At 38.7% G+C, this 24272-nt stretch overlaps 3 protein-coding genes and 1 long non-coding RNA gene across 10 annotated transcripts in view; 1 reads left to right on the top strand and 3 right to left on the bottom strand.

Moving 5' to 3' along the window:
* LOC122713374 overlaps positions 1-7588 on the top strand; it is a 32158-nt gene extending 24570 nt beyond the window's left edge. The window contains exons 1-4 of one of the 2 annotated variants that reach the window (XR_006346482.1): positions 3896-4016; positions 4737-5230; positions 5725-5916; positions 6170-7588. This is a non-coding gene — a long non-coding RNA (uncharacterized LOC122713374). Of the gene's footprint in view, positions 1-3895; positions 4017-4736; positions 5231-5724; positions 5917-6169 lie in introns of those variants that run through there. The other variant, XR_006346483.1, reaches the window with a different exon arrangement.
* On the bottom strand, positions 4003-4851 carry LOC122713369. The gene is made up of 2 exons (XM_043933746.1): positions 4707-4851; positions 4003-4528 (listed from the first exon to the last, which is right to left on the bottom strand). Exons 1-2 carry the CDS (start codon positions 4837-4839, stop codon positions 4248-4250), a joined length of 414 nt encoding a protein of 137 aa, XP_043789681.1. The 5' UTR covers positions 4840-4851; the 3' UTR covers positions 4003-4247.
* A 139-nt stretch (positions 7589-7727) lies between the features above and the next one.
* Positions 7728-14340, bottom strand: LOC122713365 (fibroin heavy chain-like). 6 transcript variants are annotated; one of them, XM_043933732.1, is made up of 7 exons: positions 14120-14340; positions 13599-13871; positions 12701-13344; positions 12231-12510; positions 10640-11692; positions 9290-10507; positions 7728-8940 (listed from the first exon to the last, which is right to left on the bottom strand). In XM_043933732.1, exons 1-7 carry the CDS (start codon positions 14187-14189, stop codon positions 8717-8719), a joined length of 3762 nt encoding a protein of 1253 aa, XP_043789667.1. In that variant the 5' UTR covers positions 14190-14340; the 3' UTR covers positions 7728-8716. The 6 variants fall into 6 exon arrangements, with proteins under 6 accessions (XP_043789667.1, XP_043789665.1, XP_043789666.1 ...); XM_043933730.1 differs by having other exon boundaries at positions 9290-11692; XM_043933731.1 differs by having other exon boundaries at positions 9290-11689.
* Positions 14341-19203: 4863 nt separating this feature from the next.
* LOC122713356 (hydrocephalus-inducing protein-like) overlaps positions 19204-24272 on the bottom strand; it is a 14431-nt gene continuing 9362 nt past the window's right edge. Inside the window, exons 25-36 of the mRNA XM_043933720.1 lie at positions 24036-24205; positions 23691-23895; positions 22670-23232; positions 22378-22513; positions 21189-21479; positions 20862-21075; positions 20649-20761; positions 20339-20566; positions 20040-20264; positions 19789-19934; positions 19484-19667; positions 19204-19365 (exon numbers count right to left, since the gene is read on the bottom strand). Of these exons, the coding sequence (XP_043789655.1) occupies positions 19204-19365; positions 19484-19667; positions 19789-19934; positions 20040-20264; positions 20339-20566; positions 20649-20761; positions 20862-21075; positions 21189-21479; positions 22378-22513; positions 22670-23232; positions 23691-23895; positions 24036-24205 (2637 nt within the window). The remainder of the gene's footprint in view (positions 19366-19483; positions 19668-19788; positions 19935-20039; positions 20265-20338; positions 20567-20648; positions 20762-20861; positions 21076-21188; positions 21480-22377; positions 22514-22669; positions 23233-23690; positions 23896-24035; positions 24206-24272) is intronic.

The raw sequence follows: 24272 nt of genomic DNA, 5'->3' as shown, positions 1-24272 counted from the left end.
TAAAGGAAGAAGGAAAGGGAAATGATAGAGCGATTTCGAAAAACGTGTTATCCAGACCCTGGAAGGAATCGACAACGAGGAATAACAGGATTCGGATGATGCGCAATCTAAGATCAGCATTTCTCCCGGTCTTAAGCTTATACAGTACGCATGAATAAGCTTGCGTGTGGAACCACTTGTGACCTTTAACCCGTGTGCAGAATGACCCTTGAAAGGGAGACTGCGAGGTGATTTACATACGAGAATTTATTGGCCCCGTCGGAGCGCCGATGATAATGTACGCGTCCGGGTGATTGATACGATTTTAACAATTCATGACGCGGTTGTCGGCCGTATAATCAATCCTCGTTTACCACGATTCGCCTCGTTCGTTTATCTATCGTTTAATAACTGCAACATCCCGTAAAGGTGATTCGTTTCTTCCATCGCGCAACTTTCTGCCCCCTCTTCCCGTTACGAGAAGAGATAGATGGAATAGCAATTGGTAACATAATCTAACGAGATGACGAGATGTTTATTTTTCGAAAGAGGGGATCGTCGTGGCCACGAAGAAGAAGCGAAGGATTCTCCTTTCCTCCCGTTTCACATCTTAAGCTCAAAGAAGAAAAAAAGGGAGAAAGAAACGCACTGGAAGCTGGATTTTAAAACGAAGCATCGGGAGTGTAGGCGCGTTTTCGAAACGAAAAGAGACCGGTCCGATCGGTGGTTGAAGGCGAGGCGCAACGTGCTCGCCCCTGCGTTGCGACGCAGCGGCCGGCAACATGGCGTATCCCTCGGATCCCTTTAAAACGAGTTAATCCGTCTGTCTGGCCGTCTGCCGATCGCCTGAGAACCAAGAAGATTCATTTTCCCTTTGTCCATTCTTTTTCACACGTACCAAAAGGAGCTGCGGCTCAATGGGACAATGCAGGCAGCGCCGCGCACGGTTTTACGACGTTCCTTTTCGCACAGGTCCCACACACATTTGAATAATCAACGCGTAGGCAAGCCTCTGCTTTTGTCGCGGTCCAAGGGCCAAGTGTTAGGAGAGGAGGGGCGGGGAGTGTTGGAGAGGGAGAGGGGGGAGGGGAGAGGGAAGTAGAAGAGAGAAGGGAACGAACGAACGTCCACTCCTCGAAAGGCAGTCGCCGCACAAAAGTTGACACGCACGATACGAAATGATCGTGTCTCTCCATCTCTCGAATACTCTCCAATACTCCCGAAAACTGTGTGCGGACAGATGTTCCACGCATGTTTCTTCACCCTTAGTCCTCGTTTAGAGAGATCGGAGAGATCGTTTTGTTTCCGTTCCTGTGCCGCATGGGCAGAGGTGGAAAAGAGTACGAGGCGCGATTACGTCACGCGCTTTCTTCCTTTCCTTTCCTCCTTTTAATTCGCGCGGGTTCGTTAACCTTCGTGAACTCTCCCTCTCCCTCCGCGCTCACGAAAGGGAGGCCTTCGTGGCCTTCTCTTTGCCTCCCTTCGTCCCAACGTCGCATCCCCGCGAACCTGGCCCTTGCCTTTTTCTCGTTTCTTTTATTTTTTATTTTTTTTCTTACACCGGGTGAACGATCGAGAAATCTCCTCCGGAGAAAGTCTCCTCTCCCCTGCGTTCGATCGACAATCGCCTTCTTCTTTCTTTCTTTCTTTCTTTCTTTCTTTCTTCTTTCTTTCTTTCTTTCTTTCTTCTTTCTTTCTTTCTTTCTTTCTTTCTTTCTTTCTTCTTCTTCTCTTCTTCTTTCATCCGTCTATGCTCTTACACGTAATACCACGGTGTTGTAAAATTTGCGCGACGATGCGAGAGAATATAATAATATCCAGAGAGGAAATAATATAACATGAGCTCGATCTACGCGGAGACGATTCCGTCGTTTGAGCGAATGTATCGTAAAATCATGTAAATTTCTATAATCGGCAAAGTTCGTTAACCCGACACGCGTTACGCACGCATTTCTCGAGGGAACCGGAGAGAGAGAGAGAGAGAGAGAGAGAAAAAGAGATGTCTCGAGATCCTTCCGACCAATGAAACGTGTATCGAGCGTGTATTCGGACGCTTTACGACTTCCTATCGTTGCACGCGAGCCATAACCGCGAGATTGCCTCGAATATCTTCGAACGGGACATTCTTCCTTCCTTCCTTCCACGTTCATCATTTCGTCGTTTCTCTACCATTTTCTATTCTTGGGATCGCGTGTCCAATGATCGTTCTCGTTCTCCAACCAATCCTATCGAACGACTAACTAAAAACCAACTAAAAAACCAAATAGTTCAACCTGACCAAATCTCCTTAACGTCGAGAGGAAGTTTTACGCAAGAGGTGCAGAAGAAAAGAGAAAGAATTCTCTTCCTCTGCTCCATTCTATATTCCGTGTTTACCGAAGGAGAACGAATTTCTCGCTAACCACGCTCAACATTCACGGCCAGCCAAACGTAATTTCTATTGTCGAATCACGATGGAAATGGTATCGCGATTTATCTGTCCGGTGTTGACCAATTGACTCCCGTCCCCACGAGTTGAATCGCGTTTCCAGGGATCGGATAGCACAATAGGCTGCTCGATTAGGACGCGTTTAGCACGCGATCGAGGGATGGGGGAGGGGCGATTAGTCAACGGCGTGAATTCCACGCTCGTAAACAGAAGCGTACGCGTAGGTATGTGGGCCTGAAGGAATTGCAGGAAGAGATCGATTCGCGTGGAAGATCGATTCGTCTCGGGCGGTGCGCACGGCCCGTGGTGGCGATGATGATGATGATGATGATGATGATGATGATGACGACGATGATGATGACGATGATGCGCTCGTTGAGCTGCGACGCGCGTGCCGCGGTTGCACGCGCGCTCGAGAAGTCAATTAATATTCTCGGTTATGGGACACGGGACGGGAGCGTGTCGAACGGTGCCTGCTTGTTACACGTGTCTCGAACTCGGTGGAGAGGATCGCGCACACGCTTGGGCCTTGGCGTGTGCGAGATTTCGAGGAAAGTTGGGATTGGAATTGATCGGGCGCCGCGTGCATCTTAGGCTGCGTTCTCATTGAAGCGATGTGATCCGAAAAGAATCTGGGTTTCGTGTGGATGGAACGTGAAAAGATGTGAAAAGAAAATCGTGAACTTGGGATTGGGATGTTCGAGAAAAATTGAAATCGACCGTGTGCGTCTTAAGCTACGTTCTCATTGAAGCGATGTTAGAGGAAAATTTGAGTTTCGCGTGGATGAAGAAACGGTGAAAAAAATCGTGAACTAGGATTTGGTGTATGAGATTTTGAGAAAAATTTATTGGAAATGAGTAAAGTATATTTCTTAAGTTGCGTTCTCATTGAAACGATGGAAATGGAACGTGAACCACGATTTCGAATGTTCGAATAAAAATTGATCAAAATTGATTGTTTCACGTTTTAAACTGCGTTCTCATTGAAGCGATGTCAAAAGAATATCTGGGTTTCGTGTAGATAGAACGGTGAAAAAAAATCGTGAACTAGGATTTGGTGAATGAGATTTTGAGAAAAATTGATTGGAATTGATCGAGCACCGTCTTAAACTGAATTCTCATTGAAACGATGTAGATAAATAAAATCATGAACAATGATTTAGAATATTTGAGGAAAATTAATCGAAATTGATCATTTTACATTCTCGTTGAGGCGATATCAGAAAGATAGAAAAAAATAAAGGATTTGATATTATGAAAGCGATGGTATTTTGGAGGCGATTCAGTTAAAGCAAAATTTGGATTTTGCGTACTTAGTTGTAGTTGTACAAGAAGAAAAAGATAGAGTTTTTGGTATATGGGATTTCAAAGAAAGCGTGCAATTGATTGGAATTAACGACGCACCATGCGCATTCTCTAGTAAAGCACGATGTCTGAGAGAGGAACGTTCGTGTGGATAAAATAGCGAAGAAGATTGTGTGGCGGGGGCTTTGGTGTATGGGATTTCGAGGAAAGTTGATACGATTAAAATTGACGACGCATTTTAAACTGCGTTCTCACTGAAGCGACGTAGTAGGGAGGAACGTTTGGATTCTGTTTTGGTTTCAAGGTAACAAGTATACACTGTAGGAATATTTAATATATGATATAATATTAATAAACAAGCGGATGTTGTTGAGACGAAGAAATATGATATAAGAATGTAAATCGAGAGGGGAATTGTTATTGTTCGTTTAAAAATTCATGCGCAAAGATAGAGATAGAGTAGATTGAAAAAGAAAAAAAAGAAAGAAAGAAAGAAAGGAAAACAGAAAAAAGATAAATAATTACGTTGGACGTGTTAAAAGCTTTGGCTTCCCGAGGAAGATTCGGCAACGTTGAAAGACGCAGAGTACGGGCCGAAATTAAAACTAGCACTCTGCGCATTCGCTTGACTTTCCTCTATGGAAAGACCTCCATTCGTGCTGATGGATTCTGCGGAAGATTCCGCGAAAGATTCCGATTCACTAGCCTGTGCTGGATAAACTATAGGCTCTGGAAAACCTGGTCGCGATAGTATCGGATTCGAGAATTCTTCGTTGAGGAATCCAAACTGTGGCGATCGTTGATCCCTCTTGTTACCTGTGCCAACATAAAAATCTGTATAAATCAATCCACGATTATTTGACCATGCGACATTTCATCGTTCATTAATGATAAGAGTCTCTTATAATATAAAAAAAAATGTAAAACTCTCCTACTCCAAAAAAATTACAAAAAGAAAAAAAAGAGCAAATATTCTTTCTTTAAGTGAACTGACCAACAACTTCGGATGTCGCTTCTTTTACAGGGCTCAACGACTCCTGGCTCTGTAACACTTGGGCTGGTTTCGCGAGACAGATCTGGCAGATCATCGTGCACAACACGAACAACGAGAGGATACGCGTCGTCATTTCGACGAGGGTCAAACCTGGATTCGAGTGATTCGCGCGAAGAGAAGCGTAGAAAAATAATCGTAGGAATTCGTTGCGAGCGCGATGCTTTTATACGAGGAACCCTTCACCGCCGAAATCCAACGAAGACATAATAATAATATCCATCATATATTCCATAATATTCCATCATTTCTAGAGATCACTGTCCATGCTCGTCATTGGCTTTTAACGAGTGGACGACCTTACTCTCCAGGGACGAACGAAAGTGGATCTCAGGAAAGTGTCGGCCGCTAATCAGCTTCGGAGAATCATGCGATGAAAAAGGCAAAAAAAAAAAAAAAAAAAAAAAGAAAAAAAAGAAAAGAAAAGAATTCAAAAAAGAGAGATAAAGAGAGGAATATCGAAAGATGTAAGTTAATATTTTCTTACGATCATGTTTTATTCAACGATCATTGGGAATTCTCGATATTAAATCTGTCGTTTAAATAATTAATCGATTCTTCCATTCGAAATTTCTTTTTTTCCTAGAATAATCTTATTTTTATTGCATCGATGTGTGTAAATTTATTGCTTACGAGAGTGAAAGAGTGACAGGGGAAAAATAATAAAATAAAATTAATAGAGAAAAGAAGGTTTCATATATTTCTAAATAAATAACGAATTCGCGTCGAATTATAAGGAATAATCAGTCTTACGTTAAATTCAGTCTTGTATCTCTCCATAAAATAAATCTAGAATAGTAATTACAATTTTTATCTTACATCTTAACATTATTAATTAAATAAATTATGTAATCGTGCTTTACTAAATATTATTTTTCTACGATACTTAACAAAACCATATTCATAGAAAACTTATTCGAAGAATATAATTTACAGAAATATTAATACATTTAATTTCTAGAACGAACATTTTGTCAATAATCTGTGTACAAGTGAGGCATGCTGTCTTCAAAGGGCAATTTGTACGAATTGACCTTCGTGTTCGATCCCGTGAACCTTTGTGGACGTAGATGATGGATGAGACTAAGAAGTTACTAATCTTTTCTCTTGAGCTTTCTTCTTGCCCTCGCTTCGAAACTGGAAAAAATTCCTGGTAAGCGATTAAGATATCGATTGTTTCTCAATTTTTCTTTCCAACGAAAAAAAAAAAGAAAAAGAAAAAGAAAAATATTTCAATTAAGAATAGTCGAACTCTTTAAGAAAGAAATATCATTTACCTCGTAATTCCTCTTTCATCGTTCATCTCCTTAATCTCACTCTCTGAAAATATATATTAAATTCTTTTTACATTATATTTATATGATAGATAAACTACATACGATAAATAAATCTCTAAATACTTTTAGGCACGTTAATTGAACAGATAGAAGAGGTTGTATGAATATCGTTGAACGTGAAATTTTAATTATTCAATTTTAATTCACGAATATGAAAGATATAAAAAAAACACTCACTTTTCAACGAAGAAATTTCATTTTCGAAGGACGAAGAATCGATATCCATCGTTGCAGCGACGGATATAAGAAATAGCAGGAAAATAACTTCGTTCACACCCAAGATTTATACCAGAACTGAACGCATCCGAATTTCGAAGCTTTCCTTTTAAAGGAATTTTCTTGCCATTATTGGGGATGCTTTTGAGAAATTGAAAGTTTCAGCCAAGTAAGTAACGGTAAAATCTTTGACCTGGCAACCCTACCTGGAATTTTAGGAAAGTAATTAAAGATCAATAAAATCAAGGGACCGAATTAGCGGAACAATGGAGTTCTTCTAAAGAACTTTTCTTTCACGGTGAAAAATCGAGGAAAATTATTTAAAGCAAAAGCAATTAATGGAAGGTAAAAAAAAAAAAAAAAGAACAAGTAAATAGTTCCAGGTCACATTTTTCTTAAAGAAATGTGAAATATATATATAAATAAATAGACAGGAATTTTTTTCGATTTTTAAAAAATTTGTTTCGATCAAAGTTAGTCTTAGATCTTTAAGAATGTCATTGCCACGTGTCGTCGTCGTTGAGGATTTCCACGTAAAGATTATATCAGACGCAAATTATGCCTGCGCGTTCGATATATAATGAACATGATGGCGGAAAGTGTAATGGGAAAATGAAAAAGTGACAGAGTCACCAATAATAGTTATTTATGATCGTCGTTCAATGTTGCCGTTTGTCAATGTTTCATAAGCATTATGAACCACGAAACAAGCGTATTTGCACATCGACCAATATAGTTTCTTAAGAGAAATTTGTAAAAATTATCGTATTACACGAATTGATAAGAAAAGTAAAATATGCAACTCGTTTTACGTAAGAATCTCAACAAATTTGATGAGTAAATGGTTTACTTAATAAAAGGCGTGTATTTAAAAATGGATTAAAATAAATTAAACGGAAGATTTTGTAATTCTGTCACTTAACGATTCCAGTTACGCTTATCTAATAGTTTTTTAATGAACTAAGGTCAAAGATATCCGCCGATATATATAAAAAAGAAAAAGAAAAAGAAAAAGAAAAGAGAGAATTTAAAATTTTATATGAGTTCTTATACGCTTTAATGACGGAAATAAAAATAAATATTCAATAATATTTATATTGCGTAAGAGCGTGAAGTATGATAAGCTAGAATAATAGATGGAAACTCCGTGGAAGTCGTAAAATAAATGATACTTAATTTAAAAAACAATTGTCGGTAATTACGCGCAAATTATGAGAATTCGCGTGCACAGATATCAATAATAGGAGACAAATATACCGACATATTTTTGATATTTTACTTCGTTTCTTCGACTGTGTTTGTACGACATGATATCCGGTTCTTTACATTTACAACAACTAATTACTCGTACGTAAATTATTGTTTATATGGAAAAAGTTTGGAGAAGAATTGAATTGTTTTGAAAGAGAAATAAGTGTAATTGAATTTATTGCGGATAGAAGTCGTACGAAGATCATACGCCTTCGCATTTATTCGTATTCGTTTATAAATTAATATAAAAATGCCTTTTTTATTAGTCGATAATTAAAATACTATATCGCAAATTCGATATTTGATTGGATGCTATGTATAAAGATAGAAAAAAAAACATTATCTCGTTCGTATTACTATCACGATTTAAGATTAAAATAGCTACGCTCGTTACGTTAAATATAATTTTAACGTAATTACGTACGAAGTTTTTTAATTACATGCTACATCGTTTTATAGAACTAAGATAACGTTCAATCTTAAATATCTATTATAAAATCGGAAAAAACGCTAATCATATATCGAGTATTATCCACTTATACGATAAAACACGATGGAAGTCATTTTGAAAAATTTTTAAATGGGTTGACGCTTCGACAAAGTGAACAAATTAACGAAGATAAGTTTAATATCCGATATTAACGTTGGAAAAAAAGACAAAAAAAGGATTTCGGAGGATTTTCTCAAACGGAGAATGCTTGCTACGCTTCGTGTATTGGCAAGAATATTATCACAAATGATAATAAATTTATTTTTCGAATGCTCGACTCCGATAAAATTTCATTCGTTATTCATTCACGATAAATTATTAATTATCATTTTTAAAGATAAAGCGCAATAAAATTAGTTACATATCAACACATCGAGTTGTAAAGTAATTACGAATTTCGATATTACATTGCCATGATCCAGCATGGGTAATCGCGTTGCGTCGATCGATGTTCGCGTCGATAATCGTTTTAAATCGATGTAGCTTTGACTCTTAATTCCATTGACGTGTTTCAGATCCTACAAGCTAATCGGTAGGGTATCCTAAAAATCGAGTTTAGAGTGATGGCACGGTCCATGGCGTTCGTAACATTTCCACGATTAAATAATTCGAGAGAGCAAAATTAATTAAATAACGAGTATATCCGGATGTTTGGACGATTAATCCCTGAAGACGAGCAAACCCCTCGTGTCCACGTTGGCGGATGCAGAGCTGGAGGCGAAACTGTTGCCGGATCCCGAAGACGCTTTGCTGGATGCTTGTGCATTCGCATTGGCCGATCCATTTCCAAAACCTGACGACTTGGCGGACGATTTGGCGGACGCATTGCTACCAGAAAATCCTCTGAACGAGTTCGAATTCGCGTTTGCAATCGCGTTTGAGCCTGAGGAATGGAGACGAAATCATTTAATTAGGACCACACCTAATTGGATTGCATCGGCCATGGATAACACACTGTCGCCTATGAAAGCAATAGCAGATAATGAATGAACAAGTTACATGGGATGAAAGAAATATGCGATGAAACGGAATTAGACACTTGTTGCTTTTAGAATATGTGAGATTTAAGCTTTTTCCTGCATGTAAATGGCAATTGATTTCTTGCCAATTATAAAAGCAATGGATGCTTTTCGATAAGTTATTAAATACATTTGTAGCAATTGCAGCTCAAATTGGATGAGATTCGAAGCGAAAGCAACAAGATTAGCTTAATTATAAATATATAAACGTACTTCCTGATCCATTTGATCCAGCAGAAGCGGAAGCCTGAGCCTTGGCACTAGCACTGGCGGATGCATCTCCAAATACGAAGCCGTCGTAACCACCATTACCAGATCCACTGCTTCCAACATTTGCAACAGCATCAGCTTTGGCATTTGCACCAGCGATTCCTGATCCACCAGTACCAAAACCTGGTCCAGATGTTCCAAAATCTGCTCCACCTTTAGATGGTCCAATATTAAAACCATCGGATCCAGATCCAGATCCAGCATTTGCTCCAGCATTTGCTATAGCAGTAGCTTTGCTTCCAGCATTTGCTCCACCAGTTCCAAAAGCTGGTCCAGATGTTCCAAAGACTGGAGCTCCTTTTGTTGGTACACCATAACCACCAGATCCAGTACCTCCAGCATTTGCTCCAGCATTTGCTCCAGCATTTGCTCCTCCAGTTCCAAAAGCTGGTCCAGACGTTCCAAAGACTGGAGCTCCTTTTGTTGGTACACCATAACCACCAGATCCACTGCCTCCAGCATTTGCTCCAGCATTTGCTCCAGCATTTGCTCCAGCATTTGCGCCTCCAGTTCCAAAAGCTGGTCCAGACGTTCCAAAGACTGGAGCACCTTTTGTTGGTACACCATAGCCACCAGATCCGCTACCTCCAGCGTTTATTCCTGCATTCGCTCCAGCATTTGCTCCTCCAGTTCCAAAAGCTGGTCCAGACGTTCCAAAGACTGGAGCACCTTTTATAGGTACAACATAACCACCAGGTCCGCTATCTCCAGCATTTGCTCCAGCATTCGCTCCAGCATTTGCTCCAGCATTTGCTCCTCCAGTTCCAAAAGCTGGTCCAGACGTTCCAAAGACTGGAGCACCTTTTGTAGGTACACCATAACCACCAGGTCCGCTACCTCCAGCATTTGCTCCTGCATTCGCTCCAGTATTTGCTCCTCCAGTTCCAAAAGCTGGTCCAGACGTTCCAAAGACTGGAGCACCTTTTATTGGTACACCATAGCCACCAGATCCGCTACCTTCAGCGTTTACTCCTGCATTCGCTCCAGCATTTGCTCCACTAGTTCCAAAAGCTGGTCCAGACGTTCCAAAGACTGGAGCATCTTTTGTAGGTACACCATAACCAGCAGGTCCGCTACCTCCAGCATTTGCTCCAGCATTCGCTCCAGCATTTGCTCCACCAGTTCCAAAAGCTGGTCCAGACGTTCCAAAGACTGGAGCACCTTTTATAGGTACAACATAACCACCAGATCCGCTACCTCCAGCATTTGCTCCAGCATTCGCTCCAGCATTCGCTCCAGCATTTGCTCCACCAGTTCCAAAAGCTGGTCCAGACGTTCCAAAGACTGGAGCACCTTTTGTTGGTACACCATAGTCACCAGATCCTCCAGCATTTACTCCTGCATTCGCTCCAGCATTTGCTCCACCAGAAACTAATCCAGTTTGATAAGTAGGAACACCCTTTGTAGGAACACCATAGCCATTGCTACCGGATCCAGAATTTCCAAATGCGCTTCCCGTATTTTCGAATACGGTACCTGATCCAGCTCCGCCCTCATAATTTGTACTTGGATTAGCAGGAATAATTACAGGACTTTCTTTAACAGGCTGACCGTATCCACCTGCATTCGCACCAGCATTAGCATTGGCGATAGCTCCTGCATTGGCTCCTGCATTTGCTCCTGATCCAACGATCGTGGGTACGTTCGTTCCATAGCTTCCTGGTTTGCTTCCTTGGCCAGGATAAGTAGTAGGAATGGGGCGACCTCCATTCTGTTTTCCAACAGTTTTTTCATTATTAATTACGTATTCTCCAAGTCCGTGAGGACTTGCAGTAGGTTGGAATCCAGGATTGAGGAAAGGATTTTGTGCTCCGATTTGTCCTTGAGAGATAACACCAGCATTAGCAGCAGCATTGGCAGCAGCGTTGGCACCTGCATTTCCTTGACCTTGTCCACCAGTTAGGAAAGGATTGCCCGATCCAGCAGTGTACGAGCCACCTGGATAACTACCCGCACTCTGACTTCCTGGCCTTGATGTTCCTGGATACGCGTTTCCAAGAGCACCTGCGTTGGCTCCTGCATTAGCGGCTGCGTTAGCGCCTGCGTTAGCCCCTCCGGTTCCTTGAGATCCAGTCAAGAAAGGATTGTTCGTTCCGATGGAAGTGGTTGGAGCATTTCCAGGATAGTATCCCGATTCCTGAACAGGGTAGCCGTTCGCACCAGAGATGGAATTAGCTCCTGCATTAGCTCCTGCGTTAGCTGCTGCGTTTGCTTTGGCATTTGCGTTTGCAATAGCGATGGCATTAGCATTGGCGTTTGCGTTAGCTCCTCCATAACCATTCTGATAGCCTCCAACCGGATAGTCGATCGGTTGACCGTATTGACCCTTTCCATTACTCGCTCCTGCTGAAAAAATAATATCTATGAATACCAAGGAAAATTTATAATAATATAAAAAATAAATGTACATGCCGTTGACTTGAATACATATATCTGTGCTATTGGGAACAAGATCTACGTAAACGTGCCGTTGAAAAATAATTACACAACGGTTAAGTATCATGATGGGTTCTCGTGTTAAATGTTAAACGTACACAATGTTGAAAAGAGAACGAAACCTGTTCGATCTGTTTAGATTAATAACAATTCACACAAGTTGTACATATATCTCGAGTATATTAGTATCGTTCCGATGTATTTACACGAAGAAATAATACAATCCTCTCCTTGAAACGACAAAGAATAATTTCTCGCAAGTGCAATCAATGTGATGTATCATCGTGCCCATTTTACACATCGTCCGCCGATTATTCAAACAACAGATATCTAAATCATCGATGCGACATAGCGATTGCGATCGATACAATCTTCTTCTTCAACGTGAAACAACGTTCTTTAGTCACACGTGCAAATCAGCATCCAACATCCGTTCGAGGCAGCTCACCTTGGCTATGATATGCCGGCTCTTCGATCACGATCACTTTGATTGTCTCAGGGCCGTGATCAGGTTGTGGATATCTCTCGAAAGGTGGCCTGCCGAATGATGATGGCCTACCGAATGGTGGTGGCCTACCGAATGGTGGTGATGGCTTACCGAATGGTGGTGGATTACCGAATGGTGGTGGCCTACCGAATGGCGGCCTGTCCAATGGTGGCCTGTGGACCGGTGGCGGATCTACGATCACTACCACGGTTTCTTCATCGTCGTGAGGACGATAAGGAATCTGTGTGAATCGAACCGGAGGCAACTCGTTATCAATTATTTCAGCCCTTCGATGATAATGATAATGATGACGAGGAGGAGGAAATTCGAGCAAAAGGATTTCAACCTCTATTTCACCATCTCGATACGAGAGGATTATCGAAATTATTTTAGAAAATCGATTTGATTTGTGAAACGACGATGATTTATACCTTGCTACCGGTCACCGCGTTGCTTCGAGTTCCCGAAGGATAATATCCAATTGGTAATTCCACTCCACCGTTCAATTTCGAATTGTCGATCGGGCCCACGTTGCTTTTCGTGATTCCAAGTTTATAGCCACTCGTTACACCATCGACAATATTCGTCTTTGCATCCGCGATCGCACCACCATCGCTCCACGCTCCTCCAGGAGCATAATAATTATCGGATGATCCCGCTCCGCTAATAGAATTCTCTCTCGCATCTGCTGCATTACCTCGAAAACTTTCAGGAGCCGTGTAATAGCCGTCGAGCGTTCCCGCGCCATTGTTCGCACTGTTACTTTTAAGATTCGTATTTGCATTGGCACCGGTATCGGATAGATCGTATCCGGGAGAATAATAATTGGTCGGCGTTGCACCGGTATAAGAAACGGCGTTCGAATTCGCGTTGGCGTTCACGTTCGAGTTCGCACCTCTGTTCGCATTATAGTTCGCGTTTGCATTAGCATTTGCAGCGGCGCTCGCAACGGTATTCGCAGCGTTATAACCATCATTCGGATTCGTGATCGACTGAGAACCACCGGGGACGTCGTATTGTTGCACGTCTGTCGGCACGTAGTAGTAGTTGTGACCGATGTTAGAATCTGAATAATCTGGAATGTAACGTGGAACCGATGTGATTTACGTCCAAAGAAAATTCGATTCGAAGAAAAGATCCGATTACTGATAATTTCTCTCTCTCTCTCTCTCTCTCTCTCTCTCTCTCTCTCTCTGTAAAATTTCAATCTAAAAGATTCGATCGTTAGAAAAATATTTCACGCGGAATATTTTCGAGGGGATCGTCCAGAAGAATGTTATAACAATCGATATCGCGCCGATAATGTAATATTTGTGAATGTCTGAGTACCTTGAGCGTTGGCTATTGCGCTGGCGTCAGCTTTTGCGGAGCCTTGGCCGAAGGCTTGAGAATTCGCCTTGGCAACGGAGGTAGCACCGTTGCCTTCGGCCGTGGCCGAAGAGCTGGCCAAGCTGCTCGAAAAGGAAAGTGGTCCTAGCTGTAGGTTGTTCCCGTACGAGTGCGACGAGCTCGAGCTTTGATCCTTCTTGTGGAACAATCCTAGCGGGTCCAGCAAACTTGCCACGCGCTTTTGATGATCCTTCGCCAGATCTAAGAGGACACCTGTGAATAAAAACGAAATCAACTTGCTTGAAACAATTCTAGCAAGGTTATTGAAAAAAAAAAAAAAAATAAAAATCTCTGTTAAAAATTAAGACACACCGCGAGAAGAAATTGATCTTAATTTCGTTTCTAACATTTCTTTTCGTATCGAAAAGAATATAGAAAGGTAAATCAATCAAAGGTGTCACCATCACCTAGGTATCCATCTTTCAACCGGAAGTCAATTCAAAAATAAGAAACAGACTCACCAGGTTCCGCGAACGAACTTGCGAGGCACGATAGTACCATCAACGCCACGAAACACTCGAGATACCGCATTTTTTCTCACACTGTGCGCAATTCGAGAATATATATATATATATATTTATTATATATATTACACGAATATCCACGAAACGAACTTATCTTCTATCTATCTCGCGAAAACTCGCTGCCTCGGATCGATAATCGGTGTGGCCGAAGAGTGAAGAACGACTGAAGCTGTTGAACGAGACAACAACTTATATACGAGGCACCGGTGGATTTTACGTCGGTCAATAATTGATCGTCACTCATCGCGGATCATCGTTCCCCGTCGATTTTTCTCCCCTCTCCCACGCGAAACGTAGCTTTCCACGGTCACGTTTCCGATCCCGAAATGCCGATCTTCCAAAAATCGTCGACGCTTTCCACGAAACGAGGGTACGAGAGACCGGATCGACCGGTGATCTCCGAGGCGGTGGACAAAACTTTCGCCGGGGACCCGACACTGTCAAGGTCTAATCGCTTCGAATTGTTTCGCATTTTTCCATGCGATGGACTGTTCCTCTTGGAATTGGAATTCCAATCGCTAAATCAATGGATTTCCTCGACCCAGACTCGATCGTTCGACTTTTCAAAATTATCGAAGAAGATTCACGAATTATTTGTTTGAAGAGAATTGATTGAATTTCGTCATTGATTAAGAGATAAATTAGTTTCGGAAGAGAAGTGTTTCGGAGGGTCCAAATTTTATTTTATTATTATCGGATGGACCGAGAATGGTATCGTTTTATTCGATGCTCTTGATTCGTAATTTAAGATCGATCATCTTTCGAAGGATAATAAAAAAAATATTTCGGTATATTTACGGTATATTGTTCGTTGGAAGAATCGGTTTCGTAATTGAGCATAAATGTCATCATATTCCAATGTACATAATAAGGAATATCATATTTGTCTTGTGAGCGCAGTTATGTGTGTGTGTGTCATCTGTCGATAGTAGTCGAGAACGTGGAGATTGTTTGACATTATAATATAGTTATGTAACCAGATTCGAGACTGGAAGTTAATTCGAAATAAGGATAATAAAAAATTGAAGATACGAATAATTAGTAGGAAATAAAAGTAGGGGGAGGGAATAAATTTATCTGGAGATAAATCGAATACGCGAAAATATAATATTGACTAAAAATTGATCGAGATCGACAATTGGGGAGCGAAATATCGTTTAACAATTTATAATTTTAACTCGATGGTTTCATCGATCGATCAACGAAGCGATTAATATCTATGAGTAAGTTGCGTAGGAGAAGGTAGGAAGCTTGGAAAAAAAGGAGATATAGAAGCAAACATCCGGTTATCGAAGGCATCTTGGACAAGTAATACTTTGCAATCCGACTGGTAAGTAAGCACATGAATGGTTGGAAGTTTCGGAATTGATGAAACGAAGAAATGGATTGTTCCGTTTCCAAGAACCGTTTGTTGGCGGCAAGAAAAGTTGGAGTATCTGTTGCGAGATGATCGATAAATTATTCTAGATTAAATTATTCTAGACGAATTATTCTAGATTTGTTTGTTTCTCTCCATCGGTTATCGGTTATTAGATAATTCTGTAAAATTTTATGATCGGTAAATGATGCAAGCGTAAATGATCGGTTGACGTAATTACATTAACATAGAGGAAAAAATTCTGATTAGCGGTATTTCTCTGTGAAGAATGGGAAAAAATATTTGAGAATCTTTGCAAGATCTTTTTCGACGATCGTAAATATTATGTAAAAATAGGATACGAAGATTCGTAATACGATAAAATAGAGATTGAAAATTACGAAGGAAAATCCAGACGCGGAGCGATAATCGTTTATTTTTGTTGTGAACGATGCGATGCGATGATTGCAATTATGACGTCTCTTGCAATCTCTTGACCCCCATCCATATCGATATAATTAGGTCAAGAAATTTCACGATCGTTAGATTCAGAGAAAGAAAAAGTGATTCTGAGTTGATTTTAAAAATGCTTTAAATTCTTTCTCATCTTTTTAATGGACAACATCCATTAAATTTTATTCTTATAGTCGTTATTAATTATATTGGAAGAAATTAAAAAAAATGTCTCTTCTTCTTTATCCTTTTTTATTTTTTACGCTACCTAAAAATTCGTGTTCGATCAATTCGTTTTTTATCTTCAACAACTAGTTTCTCTCTCTCTCTCTCTCTCTCTTTCTCTCGAAAACCCAAAATGGTATTGACGTAATCACAAATATTAAAGGCAAGGATACACGTCCTAGTAGCAGATATATCGAAATCTTTTTGCGAAAGAATGACGGCATTACGCTTCCAAAACTCGAGCTCTTTCGTAAAAAGTTTATTGTTCTCATTTTAGGACGATTTATCATTCTCCTACGAATTTCTGACACGCGTATCTTTCATTTATAGATCATTCAATCTATCACACGTTGCTTTCGATCGAGAACTCTTTTTTTCATTTTTTTCTATTCTATATTCTCTGAAAATCTCAAGGTCAAGTTCAACGACTGCTCATAGAGAATGTTTCTAAAAATATTCGTGAGCAAAAGAAGAAGAAGAAGAAGAAGAAGAAGAAGAAGAAGAAGAAGAAGAAGAAGAAGCAAAAGAAGAAGAAGAAGAAGAAGCAAAAGAAGAAGAAGAAGAAGAAGAAGAAAAAGAAAACATTAGTCATCGTTTTATCCTATCGATCATCGATTAATCTTTGAATTTTGTAGAAGAAGAAAAAAGATTCGGTCTTGAGTTTTGAAAAAAAATATGAAGATAACTTCTCTTGACATTTTTGAAGAAATAAAAATAGCAACAGTAGCTAAGAATCGTCACATGGATCGTCGTTTTTCCGCAACTATGCAAATTACCGAAGAGAGAACCGATTATATTATTATTATTATTATTATTATATCGAAAGGCAAAAAAAAAAAAAATAATAAATCTTCGAGGTGTCTATAATCTCAGAACGGCATGATCTTTCCATCTCTTCCATCCGAAAGATTCCGATTCCGATCTCAAGATTCCTATCGTCAGATGGACCGTGAAAACGTGTAATTTTCACTGTAAAGACGATACGAGCGATACGAGCAACGGATTATCTCCTCTTGGTAAATTATTATCCTTTTTTTTTAATAATTTTTTTAATAATAATGGCGCATGTCGCGTTATTATGTACAATTACATTCATTGACGGTTAAAATGAAGAAAAATTGAATAATTCACGATTCGAGCGATTGTTAATTAATTTTATTCGTGAAAAAAATATCGTCAGTATTTCAGGTATCAGTTCATCAAATTTAAAGAAGGAACGTATGGAAATAAAAAATGCATATCTCTGGTTTAACTTGGGACGAAGAATATATTATAATACGAGAATATATTAAAAAATTCAACGCGTGCGATTCTGTTCATTTCTCAATAAAATTAAATTAAAGATCAGGTGGATAGATAAATGAGAAACAGCCTTCGGATCACGTATTGACAATAAAAAATTGCAACTAAGAAACATTACCATTGAAAGTGAAATAATCGTTAGATCCTTTTTTTCATTGAATGATCCCGAGATTTCCACCTACGTCACGGCAATGACAAGCCGGAATGGGCACGTAGCGGAAATGGCATGATTTTCAATAAATAGTCCGTTGTGAACATTGTTTCGATTATGATATACCTTGAACTACTAGTTAAAATCCCAGAATTCCACGAGGGGACTTCCAATTAGATTCGAGTTGGAAATCCCATTCTCTGAATCACACAATGGACAAATATATCTCTATATTCGTGTGCATCTTAAAAATATTTCGCCGAAAAAATATATGTTTATATTTCACACGTCTTATATATATATATATATATGTATCGTATAGTAAGGTAACCGTTTCAATATTTTTTTATCGGTTGAAAAAAAAATTGAATATTTCTTTTTTTAATTCGTATATAATATAAACGAATCTTATCTTCCATCTTCTGAATTTCATCCAAACATCTTATAAGATACATATCGATCGATACCATCTTCGAGCATTCTGTATATATATATTTCATTCCTGTGTGTATCTTTCTAGTTAGAACTTGGGAAAACTTCGTCCGGATTCTCGATAGAGAAGATTAAGAGAGAACGCGAAAGGAAATACAGAGTACGTACGGTTGAAAATCGTAGAGGATATCCAGAGATTGTTAAACTTGGATCAAGCTCGATGTTTAATTTTTAAAAGTTAAAAGGTTAAACGAATCATAAAATTTTATAAATAGCTTGGCTTTTTATGGATTTGGGAAATCCGTCGTGAACGTTTCGATGAATTTTACACGGTTCACTCGTTTCCCATCCGAAAAGAATTCATGTCAACTGTGGGTCAAACGCCTCGAGAAGGAATCGAGGGAAACGAGCTCGACACACGTTGATAGACGGAGCTCGAGTTCTTACGAAATCGGAACATTTCATTCACTCGCTTCGCCTTGATGAATCACTCAGTCTCGGTGAGCGAATCGCGCGTCGAAATTCGATGGCTGCCGAGAAAAACCCAATGCCAGGCTTACGTGACGATCACGCACGCGTTATTGTTTGTTCGTAGATGGAAATCGAATGAGATAGTGAATCTGCGTGTTTCTTTCTTTTTTCTTTTTTTTTTTTTACTTTTTTTTATTACAATATTTATACATCGTTGATGAAGAAAAAAAAAAAAAGATAGATGGAAGAGAAGAAAACGTTGATGGGAAAATGTCAGCGAGCGAAGATGACCGAAAGAAAATTTTTTTCTCTTTTTTTATATTTATTTATTTATGATTATGATTAATGAGAAAGGTTAGAATAAGGAAAAAAGTGAAAGATGTGATTTTTTTTTTCCTTTTTCTTTAAATATTTACTCAATCCTAATTGATAAAGGTCAAAGTCTTCTTTCTTAACGCGAAACGATCTTTTTTAGGTGTGTTAAGGTGTGTGCATTCTTTTCACCAAAGTTTTTATTACTAAATATAATCACAGAATTCTTCGTAATATCATATTTATTTGGATATATATATATATATAGAATTTTTATTCGGCTTATAATTACAATATTTTTGGGACGAAAAATGTACATCATTCGAATATTCCTCTCAAATAATACACCCAGTTAATGTGAGAAAATTCCGGATCAGTGCAGTACACTATTAATTTTCCAGTAACAGGATACTTTTCTTCCTGAAATTTTTCTTCTTTGTATTGCTCGGTCTCCTTAATATTCACATTAACAACGATACTCTGGAAAAGTATATATATATGTATATATATTATATCCCAGATAGAGAATCGAATTGAAACATTTCAATTCGTTAATTTTTAGATAAAAAGAACCCGAAAGAGTCGATTTAAAAATTACCTGTTTTGAATTCAAAGTGATCGATGACGTGCTCACCGTGAAACTATCAGGCTCGTCGACGATAAAATTGAAGGTCTTTGCTTTTCTGAAGACATTTTTGAAAGAAATACTAGCAAAAGAGGTTCGAGTGATTATGTAAGGACCCATTGGCTTTGGCAGGGAGCACGAACCGATCAACGGAAATCTGAAGTTAAATAGGGAAATAGGATTAATTTTTCAAAATTGATTTTTGATATCGATATCCTCGAATCGTTTCTCTTCTCGCTCCTCGGAATAAGTTTGACGAGTAAATTACATCTTCTTACATGAATTCTCCAGCAGTGATCGAGGATGCTGTCAACGTGGCGGACACATTTTCAACGTCGTACGGCTCGAAAATTACCTTGAGCATATACACGTCTTCTACGTTAACCTCGACAATTTCTGGACACGTGAAACAATTGTTATCCACCTAAAAAAAAAAAAAAAAAAGTAAAAGGAAACAACGAGACTTACATTCGATATCTAAGAATTATTTCAAAAATTATATTCGTAATTATGATGATATCTCGCGTACTTGTATTACAAATTGGGCAAACTCTTTGGTTAAATTTTTCAGAATGAGCGTAAACTCGGTAATATTTCCCAAATAAGCGTTAACACGTGTGACATTCTCCGGAGGCGCTGAAACGCCTTTCAATTGCAATTCGTACGGGAACAGGCCCATATAAGTGGAATTGATATTCAGAATGACAGACTCGTCGCACGGCAGCAGAGGATTAAAATAAATAGAAATATATTCCTAGAAATTTAATACAATTTCCATTATTTTCCATTAATATAGTTTGAAGGGAAAACGAGACAACGATTACTTACGCACGATTGTGGCGGCATTAATCTTGGTACTTTGACGATAACAAATGGATTGAAACAATGCGCATTAAGTCTAATTACATAGTTCAAAGGATTTTCGAATTTCAAGGGGTAACAAATCTCGGATCGAACCGTTGTTGTCAATTTAATCGATTCCATCACTTCCGGTTCGGTTACCTCGTACTCTATCTCGTAGAATTGATATTCTTGCTCGTCGTTGGTAAACGTTATCTGTATATCAAAAAATTTTAACAAAAAAAAAAAAAATCTCGAAATATAATATTTTACGATTATTAAAGATTAAAGCAAGTACCTTAAAATGAAAATTCCACTTCTCGTAGCAATGAAACACGGCGTGATAGTCTCGTTGACCGTTCGCTGGAACGTCGAATTTCTCGTTTCCTACGAAACTATATATAGGAACCTGTCCATGGAAAATATATATATATAAGTGAGATTTATATTCAAATATTTTTCCTATCTATATCAAAAATCAAAAATCAAACCTCTTGCTTATCATGATGATCAGCATCATGATCATAATCTTCCAGCAATTCGATCTTACAATAAAATCGCTGCTGTCTGTCCAACCAATTGTAGACAGGCAAAAGTTCGGTGTATTTCGTTTTAGCGGGGATCCGACGAATAATATTCTCCAAAATCTGGGGAGGCAAGCTTCTTCCACGAAGGGCGTATATCAAATACACGTTTTCCTCCGGACATTTCAATGCCAATGATCCCTGGTGGTGTTCGATACGATAAAGGATAAACTTTTCCAAGAGTAGCTTTGCAAATTTTCTTAATTTCGTTAAACAGCCTCGCAAATTTATTTATTTTATAATTATCTTTTTACCGTGTGCAGCGTCTTCTCGGTGTTCATGACGAGGGGCGCGTAAGTGACGACGCAAGGAGCCATTTGCAGTGGAGGGACTTGCAGGAATTGGTCAGCGGAGAAATAATCGCCGGTCACTTCGATCTTCAGTTTCCAGGGGGCGTTCGAGTCGTTCATTATGATCACGGATCGGGTTTGCTTTTCCCGTACGAACGACTCGAAATTGATCGTGTCTGTGGGATCTGGCAATTTGCAACACGCTCCTGATATTTTAATGCTCAGAGATTTGTGTTTTTCGATTTCTAGAAATGCCTGGCCAGGAAATGTAGGAATATACATATACACGTAAAGAATCTTTGTCAATTTGTTGTTGCGAATTGCGTTTGCCACAATCTTTCTTTGCACGTGTAGATTTGCACGTAAATATAATGCATTGTTCGAGCATCGTAAATGACAATTTATTGCGAAGGCCGACTGAGAATGAGTCATTAAATAAAAATCGTCGTTAAAATTAAAGACTTAAAGGAATAACGTAACATTCTTCTTCAATAGTACGTTTAAGATTCGACGTGTTACAGTTATTTAATCATTTCTCTCGAAATAATATAAACATAATGTTTGATCGATAGTATAGTTGTGAAACAATTTTCCTCGCGAAACATCCATCAAACACCTTCTTCTTTATATTATTATTCTTTGAGAATCGTTCGAGTCGAGATCAATTTTTTCCTTTTGCCACTCGTTAAAAGTTAAAAATAAATTCTTATTCAAAAAGATGGATCGAATAGAGTGGATTGTTATAAAAATAATCGAAGGAATCTAATCGCGGAATTATTTCTCTCGAAATAATGTTTGATCGATAGAATAGTTGTGAAACAATTTTCCTCGCGAAACATCCATCAAACACCTTCTTCTTTGTATTATTATTCTTTATACAAGTTGAGAATCGTTCGAGTCGAGATCAATTTTTTCCTTTTGCCACTCGTTAAAAGTTAAAAATAAATTCTTATTCAAGGAAACGGATTAAATAGAATGGATTGTTAAAAATAATCGAAGGGATCGAATTATTATCGGACGATTTTTAGATTTAACGCAATCTCGAAAATTAAAACGATGGAGAAAGAGAAGGGCGTGGAACACGCGTGCAGAGAATCTCATTAAGAGATTGTTTGACATATTCGTACGCAGCGAAACCAGGTCGTGAACTCACCTCACCCTCGATTATGTTTTTCTGCTCGAAAGGTTGGAACTTCACCACGAAAACGATATGCGTGTCGACCGAGCAGTAACCGGACATAGGGATGATTTGGAAATCCTTCGGCAATTTCTCTACGTTCCATTTGAATCTATTTGTTCGTTAACATTTATTTATCAACGATAATCCGTATCCAAAAATTACTATGATTACTATGAAAGATGGAGAAATGAAAAAAAGAAAAAACGAAATCAAGTATCCATTATGGAGGATAAAAAAAAAAGGAGGGCGAATTTTATTCACCAACCTTGATCCCAGATCGCCGGTGTTCATCAGAATCACCTTAGATTCTTCGATACAATTCTGAATCACCGTTCCGAAGAAAATACTGGTCCTGTTTAAGCGAAATTCCGTTCCTGTGCAGCTTCCACGAACCAAGAACAACGGTATAATGTTCGAATTCGTTTGAAGAGCGATCTTAATCGAGAACGGCCTTACCCTGGCCGTGGGTTTGAAGAAGATCATCACGTTGAGACTCTTATTCGGTTTCAGAATAACATTGGTCGACGGCTTGATCTTCAAAACTTCGTAAAGTTTCGGTTCTATGGTGTCCAACACACTGTCGATGGTCCAGGAACGCTTGGTCTCCATGATGGACGCTTTAGCTAGAATAGGGATATCCCGCTTCAAGTGACAATAACCTAGGTTTTCGTAGTAATCGTCATAACCACCCAGATAGTGCATCACCCCGAATTTCACTTTGACCGATGCCAAGCCCTTGTTCACCACCGGGATCTTCTTCACCACCACTTTCATAGGAAGAATGTTACCAAGATCGATAATTTTGTCCCGAGAATTCATTAAATAGATCTAGAAATTGGCAATACCGTAGATTAAAATTAGCGTCTTGTTTCGTTTTTTTTTCAGAATCAAGAAAATCAAGTTTCTCGATAGAAGAATTTTATTGATCTTTGCGTCCAATGGATCCGTATTTTAGTTGCTTAATTAATCCTAATTGATTTAACAATCGGAGATAATTCTAATTATAGGATAATAAAAAATTAAATACGTTAAATTAAATTTATCGATAAAAAAAGTTAAGAAACAAACTAATTATTGACAAATTTCTTTACATTTTTTCTTTTTTATCGATCCGTGGATTATATTACTCTCAGATCTATTTCATTTCATTTCGGGATAGAGAAATATAAATCTTAGAAACTATTATGTTTTATTTCTCAACTTTCGTCAATTAACCTTTCGTTTCATTCGAGAAACTAGATTTGTCACGTTTCCTACACGAAAGTTTTCATTCGGGAATAATTTACTTTATAGGTGATCCCCTCGCCTGTAATCGTTACTTTCCTCTCGTGAAACGAGTTGATCACAAATACCAAACATTCGTGGTACTTTATCTCCTTAAGCGGTCGAAAAATGATCGGTATGGTGATCTTAGAATGGGCGGCCAACGCTTCAGACATGAAATTCAAATCGATGGAGAGGTAGGGTTTGTTCTCGTACTTGCATTCGAGTCTGCGTTACGTTAATTGAAACAATGATGAAAATTTTCGTTTCAAAAATTTCCGGAATGCGGCAATTTGTTAATCAATTGGAAAACGATTAAAGCTAAATTAGAATTTTTTTTTTTTTTTTTTTTTTACTGAAAAACTCACACGTATGATACGTCTTCGGTATTTGTCACGGTAAGCTCCGTCTTGTATGAAATTAATTCGTTCTCCTGAATGTAACAATATCCAAAATCGTAACGATTGAAACTGAATTCGATAGCAGGCTTCTTGGAGAACGCTTTCAGTATAAATTTATAAAATACGCCGTTGGAAATCTGGAGAAAGTTTAAGAAAAATTATTCTTGAAAATTATTCTCGATATTTTTTTTTTTTTTTTTTTTT

The sequence above is a fragment of the Apis laboriosa genome, unplaced genomic scaffold, assembly GCF_014066325.1.
Source record: "Apis laboriosa isolate Shangri-la unplaced genomic scaffold, ASM1406632v1 scaffold23_cov150, whole genome shotgun sequence".
Lineage (NCBI taxonomy): Eukaryota > Metazoa > Arthropoda > Insecta > Hymenoptera > Apidae > Apis > Apis laboriosa.
The sequence above is the reverse complement of the archived record's forward strand: the minus strand, read 5'-3'. Positions and strand labels throughout refer to the sequence as shown.

Coding starts and splice junctions, on each gene's coding strand:
- LOC122713365 (XM_043933730.1), bottom strand. CDS start 14,189: ATGCGGTATCTCGAGTGTTTCGTGGCGTTGATGGTACTATCGTGCCTC. Junction 13,872..14,119: donor AAGTTCGTTCGCGGAACCTG/GTGAGTCTGTTT, acceptor TTTTATTCACAG/GTGTCCTCTTAGATCTGGCG. Junction 11,693..12,230: donor GCCGGCATATCATAGCCAAG/GTGAGCTGCCTC, acceptor TTATTTTTTCAG/CAGGAGCGAGTAATGGAAAG.
- LOC122713369 (XM_043933746.1), bottom strand. CDS start 4,839: ATGACGACGCGTATCCTCTCGTTGTTCGTGTTGTGCACGATGATCTGC. Junction 4,529..4,706: donor AGCGACATCCGAAGTTGTTG/GTCAGTTCACTT, acceptor ATGTTGGCACAG/GTAACAAGAGGGATCAACGA.